Source organism: Exophiala aquamarina, assembly GCF_000709125.1.
Source record: "Exophiala aquamarina CBS 119918 chromosome Unknown aczIA-supercont1.1, whole genome shotgun sequence".
Lineage (NCBI taxonomy): Eukaryota > Fungi > Ascomycota > Eurotiomycetes > Chaetothyriales > Herpotrichiellaceae > Exophiala > Exophiala aquamarina.
In genome coordinates, this window is record NW_013550587.1 from 1,291,163 (window position 1) to 1,303,471 (window position 12,309).

General features: G+C 49.2%; 5 protein-coding genes across 5 annotated transcripts; 3 read left to right on the forward strand and 2 right to left on the reverse strand.

Moving 5' to 3' along the window:
• Positions 1-165: 165 nt before the first annotated feature.
• Positions 166-1,797, reverse strand: A1O9_00472 (uncharacterized protein; the record flags this gene model as incomplete). Its single annotated transcript, XM_013409635.1, has 1 exon — positions 166-1,797. One exon carries the CDS (start codon positions 1,795-1,797, stop codon positions 166-168), a length of 1,632 nt encoding a protein of 543 aa, XP_013265089.1.
• Positions 1,798-2,446: 649 nt separating this feature from the next.
• On the forward strand, positions 2,447-3,922 carry A1O9_00473 (uncharacterized protein; the record flags this gene model as incomplete). The annotated part of the gene is made up of 2 exons (XM_013409636.1): positions 2,447-3,728; positions 3,777-3,922. The coding sequence occupies 2 exons, from the start codon at positions 2,447-2,449 to the stop codon at positions 3,920-3,922; spliced, it is 1,428 nt and encodes a 475-aa protein (XP_013265090.1).
• A 979-nt stretch (positions 3,923-4,901) lies between these two features.
• Positions 4,902-5,949, forward strand: A1O9_00474 (uncharacterized protein; the record flags this gene model as incomplete). Its single annotated transcript, XM_013409637.1, has 3 exons — positions 4,902-5,159; positions 5,214-5,464; positions 5,562-5,949. The coding sequence occupies 3 exons, from the start codon at positions 4,902-4,904 to the stop codon at positions 5,947-5,949; spliced, it is 897 nt and encodes a 298-aa protein (XP_013265091.1).
• Positions 5,950-6,744: 795 nt separating this feature from the next.
• On the reverse strand, positions 6,745-8,085 carry A1O9_00475 (uncharacterized protein; the record flags this gene model as incomplete). Its single annotated transcript, XM_013409638.1, has 1 exon — positions 6,745-8,085. One exon carries the CDS (start codon positions 8,083-8,085, stop codon positions 6,745-6,747), a length of 1,341 nt encoding a protein of 446 aa, XP_013265092.1.
• A 1,874-nt stretch (positions 8,086-9,959) lies between these two features.
• Positions 9,960-11,732, forward strand: A1O9_00476 (cytochrome P450 oxidoreductase; the record flags this gene model as incomplete). Its single annotated transcript, XM_013409639.1, has 4 exons — positions 9,960-10,094; positions 10,150-10,365; positions 10,422-10,445; positions 10,497-11,732. 4 exons carry the CDS (start codon positions 9,960-9,962, stop codon positions 11,730-11,732), a joined length of 1,611 nt encoding a protein of 536 aa, XP_013265093.1.
• Positions 11,733-12,309: the final 577 nt, after the last annotated feature.

Below are 12,309 nucleotides of genomic sequence, written 5' to 3' on the forward strand. Positions count from 1 at the left end.
AATGAATTTGCAATCAAGGAGCATAGGATAGTGTACGTGGAAATTATCCTTTTATCGCAGCGCATTTATCCGTTAGGAACACGTCTGGCTGCGCGTCGTACTCGTAAGCTTCCTCTGCAGGAAATCTAGGCCTATCATCATTACTATTGCGATAAGCTTCACGTTTCATCGCTTTTTGCCTTTCCCTGCCTTACCCGCCTTAGTTTGTGAAAGAGGCGCGGCATGTTTAGTTTTGTCAATATGCTTGAACAGCTGAGATTTTGAAGGAAACTCAACTTTGCACACGAGGCACTGAAACTCGCTGTCACCAACCGTGTGTTGCTGAGATACTTGTTGGGCAGCTTTCTTTGCTCGTTTCTGTTTGGCTTTGCCAATTTTGGGCTGCGATGAACCTTCCAGGTCGGAAGGGGTAGGGGTGGCCTCGAGACTGGCTTCTTCAAGCCTTGACGACAGTTGGTCGTTTACTACCGCTGTTAGACGCTGCTCAACATCTGACCTTGGAGCGTAGTCATCATCCCCAGAAGAAGATACTTCAGCCTCTTCAGCTGGCGTGCTTACTTTCCCATTCGTCTGCTTCTGGGGTTCGCTCGTCTCGGAGTCGTCTTCGGATAAGCTGAGGGCAGGACCGTTCTGTTGGGACAAAACATTCAATCGCTCGTCTCCAATGCTGTCATGGTCGTCAACGACTCGTTCGTGTTCTGGTGCATCCTTCGGAGTCTCGAGATGGAGATCTCTGCCTTCAGCACGCATTTCCCTTTGTAACTGCTTCAATAGCTTCACATGCTTTTTGCTCTTCTCATGGGCTTTGAATTGTGCTTCGCTTTTGAAGGTCTTATCACAAACAACACAATCGTATTCGTGCTCTTCCAAGTCTGATTCACTCGAAAACCCACCTTCGTGTTCATCTGTAGCATTTGACTTGGCCCAGTCTGGAAGCACTGCAGCATCTAGTTCTTCCAACTTAGCCTGCCGTGCCGCCCGGGACCTTGCAGCTTGAGCGGCCGTCGCTTCACGCAGGGCCTTCTGTCTTTCCGCCTCGGATTTTTGATTATTCTGAACTCTAGGGTCCCGTTTGCGAACGAAGGCAACAAGTGAGCGTACAGCTTCGTTATACTCCTGAGTAGCATCCTCTCGCAACTTTTTGTTCTCCTTCTCCATCAGTCGTCGGATCCGCCGATCGGGAGCGTCCGATAACCTGTACTGATCTTTCCATGAGTAGCTCTTTTTGGTGGCGAACCCGTTCCAGATGGCATAGAAAGGTCGAACCACATCGTCATATTTGTCATTGTCCGTCCCAAATTCAGGATATTCTATGCCCTCCTCGTTCTCCCACTGGCACGCGATATCTTCCTCCTTTGCGAGTTGTTTGAAGAAATCATTTAAGCCGCCGAAAAAGCCACTCGGAGAGTTGGTGAATTCCATGCGCCCGTTGAATTTCATCATCAGCTTCATGACTTCTTCGGCAGTTGTCATACGGATGTTGTACGAGAACTCATCCGCACCAGGTCCAGTCGGTTGGTCTCCCCGAAGGAGGATATCCCTGTGTGAATCGTACCATGCTCGCTCTTGGGGATCGGAAAGGACTTCGTAGGCAGACTGAATTTCGGCGAACAGTCTCGTGGTGTTCTCGACATTGCCATAGTTCCGATCGGGATGTAACTCGAGAGCTTTTCGACGGTATGCTTTCTTGATGTCATCATCACTTGCGGTCCTTTCAACGCCGAGTAACTCGTAGTAATCTGTCTTCGCAGGTGCTTCTTGCTGCTCCGCATTGCTTGTGGACTGTCGTTGACCCATTTCAGATGTGGGCAATTCGAGTCGAGCTCAGCCAAAGTCGGTCGGGAACGGAAGGAAGGTCATCTCAAGCGACAGGATCGCATCGCATTCAACCCGAGTCAGCCGTATGACTGAACCATTGTACGACGATACACTTGCCATGCACTACAAATAATATCGAAATATTGAAAGACGGAAATATGTTTATTGGTTATTGGTGACTGACAAGCGCAGGTGCGTCAGGATTTGATCACGTGGAATCGCCTTGATCACGTGGCAAGGAATATTAGTCATCGAGTGGCTTGAAAATCTCGAACAATCTTAGTTTGCAATAAATTTGCCCGTGGAGTGTGGAGGCAATTTGATTCGCGCTCCAGAACATGCCCATCGCTGAAAGTACGATGTCCATGTGGTAAGGTTCGGAAAGACGGTCCACAAAGGGTAGGCCTGGAAGTCACTCCCGTCTCGTTGCCAACCCCTGTGAGCAGAGCAGACGCAAGCTCTGCAGAAAACCTCAAAAGCCGGCCGTCCTCACCTGTCGCGAGGCAAATGGCCACATGACTCTTTCCTTGGAGCACATAAGCGCCGCACAGCAGTCCAATTCTCCTCCCTGCTCGTTTTGCTTTCCTTGATACGTGACAGTTATCAACATCATGCTTCTACGGGTAACATGAAATTCGGACAAGATTTCCAAGCAGCCCTCAATAGGGATGAATATCCGCGACAGTGGATCGATTCCGCGATATCCTACAAAAAGCTCAAAAAATGTATCAAGCGCGTTCAGCAAGAGCTCGAAAGCCTTGGTTTGGATAAAGATACCCTCAACGAGCTCTGGCAGCATGTCGGGTCCAGTTCCAACGATAAAGAAGGGGTATCCGCTGACATGAGGCTTCAATATTCCTTGAACGTAACTGGGAATGTTAAATTTACCCCGAGGCTGACCATTGCAATTGATCCAATTGACGGATCACCTATTGATGCCTGGCTAAGTAAGGATACCAAAAGGGTCCTTCAGCGTCTAGCGAAATCATCGACAACCGTCGACAATTCCTCAGGCGTCAGGAACAATTCTGTAGCTGGTCAATCGGATAATCTGGGCTCCGCTGGTGAGAATGACCAGTCGCGGTCCGATGGAGATCATGGCACGAACATAGACGACCCAGGCCATGACAACTCAAATGGCAGAGGCGATCATTTGGAGACCATCGAAATTCCTTTGACTTCCGACTCCGAATTCTTTCAGATCCTACGGCGAGAGCTCGCAGACCTAGACAGAGTTCAGCAATCCGAGCGACACCGCCTGGAACAGGAAATTGTCAAACTAGGCCACGAGCTTCGGGATTTGAAAGCAAGCAAGTCCAAAAAATCCAAGCAGGAAATTGAAGCATGGAGGCAGATTTTGGAGCTCTACTCCGATGCTGAAGTGTTCTTGTCTTCCCACGAAGCAGATGCTGGATCCCGTGATTACACACATGCCCAAGAGCATTTCCAAACCTTCAACAAGACATTAGCCACGCAGCGGAATGGGGTATTGAAGCTGAGCAAGCCAGCAGCAGACTCTTTGGGCCGGTTCCTCAATATCAATGTTAAGCTGCTTCGCTTGATGAAGTTCCAAGATATCAATCGGACAGCATTGTCCAAAATCATGAAAAAGTTCGATAAACGAACCGCGCTCCATGCGCAGTCTTCCATCCAGAGTTCACTCATTACTGCTCCTTATCTGGCGCAGGATCTCGCCCGAGCCACATGTTTCACTATCTCGGAAGAGATTCTGAACGTTATACCTGCGCTGAACGATTATCTCTGCCCGGTGTGTTTTACAATCTCCTGGAAGCCTGTCAGGCTGCGCTGCAATCACATTTTCTGCATTCGCTGCATCATCGTACTTCAAAGACGCGGGAAGACACATTGTCCTCTATGCCGTGAGTCGGTCGTCATGGAAGCCACTGCTGGTAAGCCAACTTTTGGTCACACTGAAGAATCAAGACTGACTGAGACAGATAACGTTGACCGGGAGCTCATGAAGTTCTTCAAAGACAACTTCAAAGCTGATGTCAAGCAGAAGCAGAGAGAGAATGAGCTTGCGGCGGGAATTGATAGATGGGGTGCGCAATACGAACAGTCGCAGAAGTGCGTCATCATGTAGTCTTTATGAAGACTTTGCTTGATATAATGATTTGATACCCACAACATCTTGGCTGCAGCAACAAGAGAAACTCGACTTCAGGACATGATACTGTTATCCTAGTTAATCAGTGCCACTTGGCGGACCTATCCACTTTCTGTGCAATCGAGAGTCATCTCCCATACTCTCTGCTCGGTCAATCGAATTAATCGTAGACTCGAACGCTCATAAAAGAGGTGATACAGTCTCCCTCCAACTCATGTTTTAGCATAGGCATACCGTGCCATGGAAACAATCCCGGAATTAGCTACATCCGCGGAGCAGTTCTTGCGCCTCGACACGACGTCGACTCAGACGTCTCCAACCTAGTGGGCCAATTTGGGGCTATACTTTAGTGCGTCCAGCCTTGATATCTCATAGGATCAAATGACATTAATTCCAGGGCCACAACTCAGCCCTAAGACCCTGCCCAGCGTTTAACCCCGAGACTAATAAACCCCGGCTCCGCGGAATGGTCCCAGGTCAATACGTGATTGGCTTTCCCCTACGCCGGTCGACTATGGTTTGAGGTAGTTGTAGGTTAGAGCCTGTGTTCAGCATCAGAAACAATGACCTCTGCGCTGGTCCTGGCAAGGCAAAGTGATCAGGCTGCAATCATTCGAGATATTGACACGGTGATATCATGGACTATCCCTATCCTGCACGCATGACCATAGCTCAAATTGACGAAGCATTCCATCGGGATATAAACCACTGTGCACCCACCTTTGGCCGTTAACTTTCTACCAACATTACAACAGCCGGAGACCAGATCTTAAATTGTCCACTCAAACGTCTATTACGCGAAAATGACGAGACCAGACGGTTTCCAAGTTTCCGAAATTCCAAATCTCAATGGCTGTGTGGCCATCGTGACCGGAGGTGAGCTTCACCTTGTAGCCTTGCTCAACTGCTCATTCAACGTTTGATTCTTTGATCGGATAGACTTTTGTGCTGACACATGAGTGCGAACACAGGACACGCAGGCATCGGGCTCGAGACAACTCGACATCTTGCAGCAAATGGTGCTCGGGTATACATCGCAGGTCGGTCCGAAGCTCGAGTGAACGAAGCCATCTCCAAGATGCAGTCACTTCAATCTTCGTTAGACGTCCGCTTCCTGAAAATGGACCTGCAAGACCTTAAAACCATCAAGGAGGCTGCAGCAGAATTCATGCAGAAAGAGACGAGGCTGGACATCCTGGTCAACAATGCAGGGGTATGACAGCCAAAGTTTTCCAGACCGAATAAACCTAACAAAGTCCATTTGCAGATCATGGCTAGCCCTTTCGAATTGACGAAAGACGGTTATGAGAACCAGTGGCAGACCAATTTCCTAGCACACCATGCCCTATCTCTCTCCTTGATACCTCTATTCCAACAGACTGCCCGGCTTAATAATGGCAGGAAAGCAAGCGTGAGAATCGTGAGCGTGGCCAGCGACATGGCTTTTCTGGTGGGCCCCAAGAATATAAACTACAAGGATCCTAATCTGATGGACCTGACGGGAAGGCTCGCCCCATGGTAAGTCGGAGTTGCATCTGATCGGCCTGTCCGGGCGATACCAGTGCTCATAAAGAAGATCATTGAAGCTGATTTGATATTCTCTGGGACTTTGTAGGAAACGCTACAGCCACAGCAAGCAGGCAAACATCATAGGTGCCAAAGCGATCAATGACCACTACCAACACCTGGGAATTACGGCATATTCACTCCATCCAGGCATCATCAAGACGAATTTGCAGAGCCATGACACGACTATACTTGGGTCGATCACGAGGGTCGCCATGAATGTTGGGCCAACGTTTTCCACACTAGATGGCTCCCGTAATTCCTTGTATTGCGCGACCAGTCCAAAAGCTGCAAGCGAAGGCGGTTGCTACTTCGTTCCATTTGGGAAGGTAGATCACAAGGCGGACAAGTGGCTAAATGACCCAGACGCGGTGAAGCAGTTGTGGGACTTGGCCATCCGACAGCTGACAAAGAGTGGTTTTGAGTTTCAGCTGTGAGGCTTGCTCAACCATGCTCTAGTTGGCATGATTGTCAATTTGAGTCCTTAGCAAGCATCGGCCCGCCAGGTTATTTTCAATACGTTCGTTTTCATTTTTGATACCACTGTCAGTAATATGCGCACCTGCTATCAATATGAATCCTTTCATTTGCTCTAGCTGTTTCTGAAACCCGCGAGTGGCATTAAGCTCGGAATTTTGTAAAGAGGCTAATCAAAGTAGGTCGGCTACTTGCATCCTAACGATGAAGAGTATGTTACTGCTGACCATGGCGCTCGGTCTTTGCTATGCTTGGACACCTAACCTCCCTCAGTTACCTCACTTAAGCTCTGTGCCCTAGAGGTGTTGCATCTACACCGTGAGCAAGCATTGGATGACCTCAGATGCAAATATCGTCTAGTTACCTTCGCCCAGAGGCTACACGGCCCGGCCTGACGAAACATTGCGCATGTGGGCTTCCCAGAGATCCTACAGATGTGTCAGAATAGGAACTGAAATACTTTGCTTGAGGGTTTCGCGGTAGAAGGAGCAGCCGCTCCATTGGGTGACGCGTCTACCTAACAAGTGGCGACCGCCCTTAGAAGTAGAACTCACCCAGTCAATTAGTCCCGGTGAATCGATCATCTCCTCGATGGAGAAGGAATTCGCTCCAGAATTTCCGATTATGGTATCTCCTGGGGTGAGTAGCCCTCCCTCCGAAAAGTGGTGCATCTGATCCGAAAAGCAAGACAAGTTGGATGTAGAGCCGGAGCCTTTGAAAATGTTAGCAAGAATTCCTAGAGAGAAGCCACCCTGCTATAGAGCTAGGGCCGTAGACTTGCCTAGCTGGGGACCTTTCTGTCTCTCTAAGTCAACTCCGGCAAAGGTCTGTGTGGGTTTGGGCAAATGCTCAGAGTCCGCTTTGCGCAGCATAATGGACAAGATCCGAGCGGCCTGAGTAGGGACCTTTGACAGAACCTTCCACTCATTCCAGATGTCATACGAGCTGTGAAGTGCTTGTATCAGTGTCTGGTTCTCGTATTTAGCACGGCCGAGCTCATCAACAAGCCGCGGCTGGCGAGGTCCACCCTCTAGTCGAAAATTGAGCTCCAAGCACACGATCATCGCCGCAAGGATGAAATCAGTATGGTGCAAGGAGTTCAGGAACCAGCGCTCTCTTGAGAGCACACAACCTTTCTGGATTTGTTGGTGGATGGTCATTTGCTCTCCCAGGAGTGTCATCGCGGCATCGACGCAAGCTGACCTCGAATACATAACTGTACTATCGTGTGCGGCTTTAATCATATACTCACGGTGTAATATACACCTCGACTTTTGATATAGGAGCTCAAGGAGGTGCCGTCGAACAAGGATCGCCGCAGAAGCCGCCACGTACTCTTCTGCGTGTTTGATTTGAAGATGTTCCGGGATTGCTGCATATGCTTCATTGAGCCGTTGGTCAAATTCTAAGTATTGGCGATACTCTCGAGGTTGAACCGAAGAAGATTTATCCGCAATGTCAGCGAAAACAGCTAAGAGTCGTCCTTTTGCTCTCGTGTAGGCGGCTGGAGTGTAGTCCGTATCCGGTCGAGATTGCGGCAATTCCTTGGTATCTATGCTGAAGTCGCTGTCTAGAAGGTTTCTGGGAGGCAGCGTGTCACATTGGTCCATGGCAATCATCCGTGGCAGGCCCAGCTGAAAGGAAAAGAATATGTCAAGTTGAACAATGCCCGCCCAGACTCGACGCCTCATCTCGCCATGGAAGCAGGAAATTTGGGGATACTGTGCTGGATCACGATGGTATCCCATGCTCATGGCTAACCGGGTTACTGTACCAGCTAGAGCCCACACACCAAGCTCGGAGTCTTGACTTCGAATAAACTCGCTTTGGAGGTTCATGAGTAGAGATTCTATAGTGTAGGGCTTTGGTTTCCAATAGTAAGAAAGCAGGAGGCACTCGGTTGATCGCTGATGATAATTGGCCATTGTTGACATTGGGTCACTCGGCAGACCTGTTAAGGTGTCCCCAGCGCGTAAGGACAGAAACACTCCGATGGACAATATACTGAAGAGAAGGCTGACCCATGGCAATGGAGCAGCATTCGGGTCTAACCAGAAGTTCTTGTACTGCGTGACCAATGGATTAGCATAGAACATCTCCAACGAATGAACAGCCTACCTCATCTTCGAAAGTCGGAACATGAATGATGACTATGCTCCTCGTCAGTTTTTGCTTTAAGTCGTTCAGGAGAGTTGTCCCAACTTGCCAGCGGAATGGTCTTTGGCAGAAAAATACGCATGTACGAGCCGGTCAGTCAATTGCCTTGAAGGGACCGCTCGGAGCACGTCTTCTACCCTCAAGGGTCTTGTGAGCCCGCGCAGTAAAAGCGGTCCGCCAGAGTTTTCTTTGTCAAGAACCTCGCTATCTGCATCAGACAGATCGCCCCCCATGGAGTCTTTGATTGTCGAGATCTATAAATGACAGTCTTAGTGTTAGTAATGTCTCTCCTTTTAGGTGAGGTCGACGAGTGGTTGTTTGACGACGCCTTACTTCATCACATATCGTAGCCCAGTGGGTAGCGGATAGGTAAACCATTCGGCCATTATTCACCTCGAGCCGCCCGAATTTATCGGCTAATGGCGCTGTGGATGATTTTTCGGGTAATGATGAATTCCCTTCGGAGCCAACAGCCGGTGCCAGCTTTGATGCACTGGAGCATGCTGGGTTTTCTCCTCCTGCTGAGCCATCGGAGGATTCTCTGGAGAATGTTTGTCGCTCAGCAGTCAAAGAGGCGACAAGTTCCTCTAAGCGACGAACGCGGTCGTACGGGTTGATGACTTTCTTGCGCGCCTTCAGCGATGTTCGTGGCTGCGCGTTCAGTGTGTACGAGCACGAGATAGCCCGTGTGGTGCAGTTGCTGCATGGGTCATTTCGATCACACCGCAACCTGAAAGGGATAAGGTTATAACGACGGAGAATGGAACATGATTTCTACCCACTTTCGATGTCGACATGAATCACACGACACAATGCCATGAGGACGTGGGGTGGGTGCTTTGGATCCGTTTTGCTTTAAGCCATGCGCAGCTGGTCGGCTTGGTCCATTCTCCATTGCGCTGTATCAATGTAGACTCGCGGGACTGTATTGAAAAGCCGAGGATCCTAAAATCAAGAAATGAACGTTTCTCCCGCAAGTAGAATTGCGACAGCATTGCCTGTGGAAAAGATGAATTGATACAGGATTGCAGGTCAATAAGTAAGAATCGTTGAGCCCTACGGGCCTTTAAAGGCTGCCTGGCAAGGTATGATGACCTATGCCGAGGTCAGCGCCCAGCCTTGTCAGGGGCGAATGACCCCTGCAACGCACTAAAGTACGAGCAAGCCTTGAGCTAGGCGACTACTGACCAGTTAAAATGTGAGATGCTTTGATAAGTCCCGCTTCGAGTCCATTCGGCGCCCTGCAGGAAAGCCATATTATCACTTAATAATTTGAGGATCTTACCGAGTATTCTTAGAGCTATCTAAGACCATTAGTGTCGTGGCACCTTCCTCGACTCGATCGAGGGTCTATTAGTATGATTAGTTCTCAAAAACTTCGGACAACTCGTTGGCTCCCGGATCCCTCTATGCAAGACTGACACGAGGTAACCTACGGACAACCAACCGGCCGTGGGTAACTAGCCCCTCTGAAGCACTCTCTTACTTCAGTCCAATCGTCTCGCGGAGTGAGCGCCGTTCGATTCAAGTTCGATCCAGGTTCGATATCCGAAAATTAGTAATATATCAAGCTGCATGTCTATTGGCCACATGGCCACGGTACAGTTCATCTCCCACCCCTCCCACCCCCGCTCCCCTATCCCATCCCAAACTGGCAATCCCGCCCCCGCATTATCCCACCTCCACACAACAGAGGCGATGTGCATTCAGGTGCTTGAGGTGTCCAGGTCGAGAGATTAATACTATATAAAACTGACCACCGACTATCTGATTTCATTGTAAACAAGAATGACGCTGATCGAAGAAATCTACCATGGCACAGCTATACGTTCTTCTAGCTCTTGTCCTCGGAATAGTGGGAATTGTGCGGCTCCTTTTTATCGGCCGACGTCCCAAGAACTATCCTCCAGGTCCGCCTACACTACCTCTGCTAGGGAACTTACATCAGGTAGAAATGGCATTCGATAAGATAGGAGGTTGAACCGTTGACCGACTGGTGACAGATGCCTACTCGGGACGCCCATCTCCAGTTTGAGAAATGGGCACGAGAATATGGGCCAGTATACAGCCTTATTCTTGGCACAAAAGTGCTCATTGTCCTATCAAGCGATGCTGCCGTCAAAGAGCTCCTTGATCGAAGGAGTGGAATCTACTCGGATAGACAAGATATGTACATCGGGCAAACTTTGTGCAGCGGAGACTTGAGGCTCCTAATGATGGTAAGAGGAAAGCCATCTACCTGAGCTCCAATACTCCATCTATTGACAGCCTGTAGGGATATAACCCTAGATGGCGAGCGGTAAGTCTTGTCGAAATGGCCAAAATTCTGTGACTGATACCTCTCTTCTAGTTCCGAAAGATGGTCCACTCGCTCCTCAATATTACAGCTGCTAAATCCTATGTCCCTTATCAAATGCTGGAGAACAAGCAAATGCTTTATCAGTTCCTCGAGGAGCCACATGATTTTCTGAAGCACATCCGAAGATACTCAAATGCCCTTACGACGACAATGGTTTTTGGCTGGAGAACACCAACATACGAAGACCCTAACATGAAGCAACTCTTCGAAGGGTTTTCAGAATTCGCAGAGATCAATCAGACCGGGACTGCTGCACTTATAGACTTCTATCCCATCCTGCGCAGGCTGCCAGACTTTCTATTGTCGACACGGAAGAAGGCTAAACACCTCCATAGAGTTGAAAAAGATCTTTATCTCAAGCATTGGCTGGAAGCAAAGGCCGCGATCAAGAACGGAAAGATACGACCATGTTTCTGTGAGGGAATGGCAGAAGCACAGAAAGCAGACAACTTCTCAGATGATCAGGCTGCATATATCTCGGGTACACTTCTGGAAGCAGGCTCGGACACTACATCAAGTACCCTCTATGCCTTTGTTTTAGCAATGGTTCTCTACCCTGATGTTCAGAAGAAGGCCCAGGAGGAGATCCAAAAAGTCACTGGCGAACGCTTACCGACCATGGAAGACGCGCCGGGTCTACAGTACATCCGAGCGTGTATCAAGGAGACTCTTAGGTGGATGCCCACCACCATCTTGGGGGCAGTGCCACATGCAGTCACCAAGGATGACGAATATATGGGGTATTTGATCCCCAAAGGCGCTGGGGTCATGAACAATGTCTGGGCAATCCATATGGATCCAAAGCGCCATCCCGATCCTCGTCGTTTTGAACCGGAGCGTTATATCAATGATAAGTTGAGTCTCTACGACTCGGCAGTTAATCCTGACGGGGCTAAACGCGACGTGTTTACTTTCGGTGCAGGTCGACGCATCTGTCCTGGGATGCACGTTGCTGAGCGCAGCTTGTTCCTGGGCATGGCTCGGATATTATGGGCATTCAATATTAGACCAGCATTAGACGACGCAGGCGATGAGATCATCCCAGATCAGGACAAACTTACGCAAGGCTTTGTTTGTATGCCTGAAGAATTTCAAGCTACGATCACTCCAAGGTCGGAAGAAAGAGCTGAGATCATCAGGAGAGAGTGGCGAAATGCCGAAGCAGAATCTCTTGACGCGCACTCCAAGCAGTGGATTGGCTATGAAGCGAATAGTAAATATCTCTAAGACTGCTACTTTGTGTTTTGAAGTCTGTAGCGAAGTATTCAGTCGCAAGTCGTTGTTAGGCTGAGGCGAAGGCGATGGTAGAACTAACTATTCAGCTGCTCTGGTCGCGAGGCTCTACCCAGGCTCCGGGAGGGGCCCCGAGGGACTCGTTTGATAGCCAGGAAATTCTCTGCTTGCCTAGCCGCCGCTATATCGAGATTCCCACAACTTAACTTAACTCTGGGGGGCGCTACCGTAGTTAGATTCCCACAACCCCGCATCAACTACACCAATATGTAGCTAAGCCATTACAAAACCGAGAGGAGATCATTTTCGACAGCCCGAAGATCCTTTCTCTTACATACTCAATATCCAGCACTTTGGGGATTTCGCTTCCCAGTCTTTCACTATTTATCCTGCAACAAATGGCTCATTAAGTGTTGGTCCAACGGCGGGGTCCCCACCCACTGGTCAGCATCATGAATGTTTGTAGCACTTGCTTCAAATCGTACAAGCGGCCTGAGCACTTGAGGCGACATCTCCTGTCTCATAGCACCTGGCGGCCTTACGTCTGCACAACTTGCAATAGCACTTTCCA